The sequence below is a fragment of the Trichinella spiralis genome, assembly GCF_000181795.1.
Source record: "Trichinella spiralis strain ISS 195 chromosome Unknown Scfld2802, whole genome shotgun sequence".
NCBI lineage: Eukaryota > Metazoa > Nematoda > Enoplea > Trichinellida > Trichinellidae > Trichinella > Trichinella spiralis.
The window spans coordinates 1-927 of record NW_003529741.1 but is presented as its reverse complement, the minus strand read 5'-3'; the positions used below and the strand labels follow the sequence as shown (position 1 = coordinate 927).

The 927-nt window shown below is 32.3% G+C and overlaps 1 protein-coding gene across 1 annotated transcript; it reads left to right on the top strand.

Moving 5' to 3' along the window:
• Positions 1 to 88: 88 nt before the first annotated feature.
• On the top strand, positions 89 to 504 carry Tsp_14554 (conserved hypothetical protein; the record flags this gene model as incomplete). The annotated part of the gene is made up of 1 exon (XM_003368259.1): positions 89 to 504. A coding segment is annotated over one exon (416 nt), but the record flags the coding sequence as incomplete, so codon positions are not given.
• Positions 505 to 927: the final 423 nt, after the last annotated feature.

The window sequence follows — 927 nt, the reverse complement described above, 5'->3', positions numbered from 1 at the left end:
TTTTTGACAAACAGAACGTCTCTGAGTCAGTAGTGACAATTGAAAGGCAAACTTTTGTAATTTTCTTTCTCTTTTAGAAATGTTCCAGCTCTGAATTTGATTGGTGTTGAAAAGCGGTTTCCGTTTGCGATTGTGATCGCTTCTGTGATATTATTTATCGCAATCTTTGCAATCGCTTTCCACTTGTTTTCGCTGTTCAGAAGGGTGAGAAAAATAAGGAAAGTTTGGAAAAATCCCGCTGCTTTGCGCCGTGAAACTATGAGAAATGCCAACCGTTTTAATGTGGTTCCATCTGCATCTTTTTCCAATCTTCAACGTGGAGAATATTTGTATTGTCCTAAAGAGAAAGAAATGGCGTTTGGTAAGGTTGTCGCAATGGGAAAAGATCCAAAGTTTAATAGAAAATTGATGCTAATCGAGCCGGTGACAACTTCCAGAAAGAATCGTGATGCACAACCAAAGGCTGGTTCCGGTGCTGAAACCTCACGTCTAACTATTGCCTGATGATTCTTTAACCTCCTCTTATCTTTTTTATTATATTCACATTTTAAAAATCATTTTTTTCTTTATATATGTCACATTTAATTTTCATTTATATATTTAATTCTTTATCAAATAAATAATAATATTCATTTGTTTGTGTTTTACTGAAATGAAATTATGGACGATAAATTAAACGCAGCAAAAGAGACAAATGTGCCATGCAATTTAAGCATTATAAACTTGAATTGTTATTTAAATGAACACATTCCAATTGTACTGCATGGTTGAAGATTATGTAACCCAATACAGCAATTTACCGAACCCTATAAATATCTTGTTTTAATCCAGAACAAAATAACATAAGTCTTTGATTTTATTGAAATTAAAATATCACCTCTACCACAAAAAATACACTTAGTATTGAAAATACATAAAATTGATCTT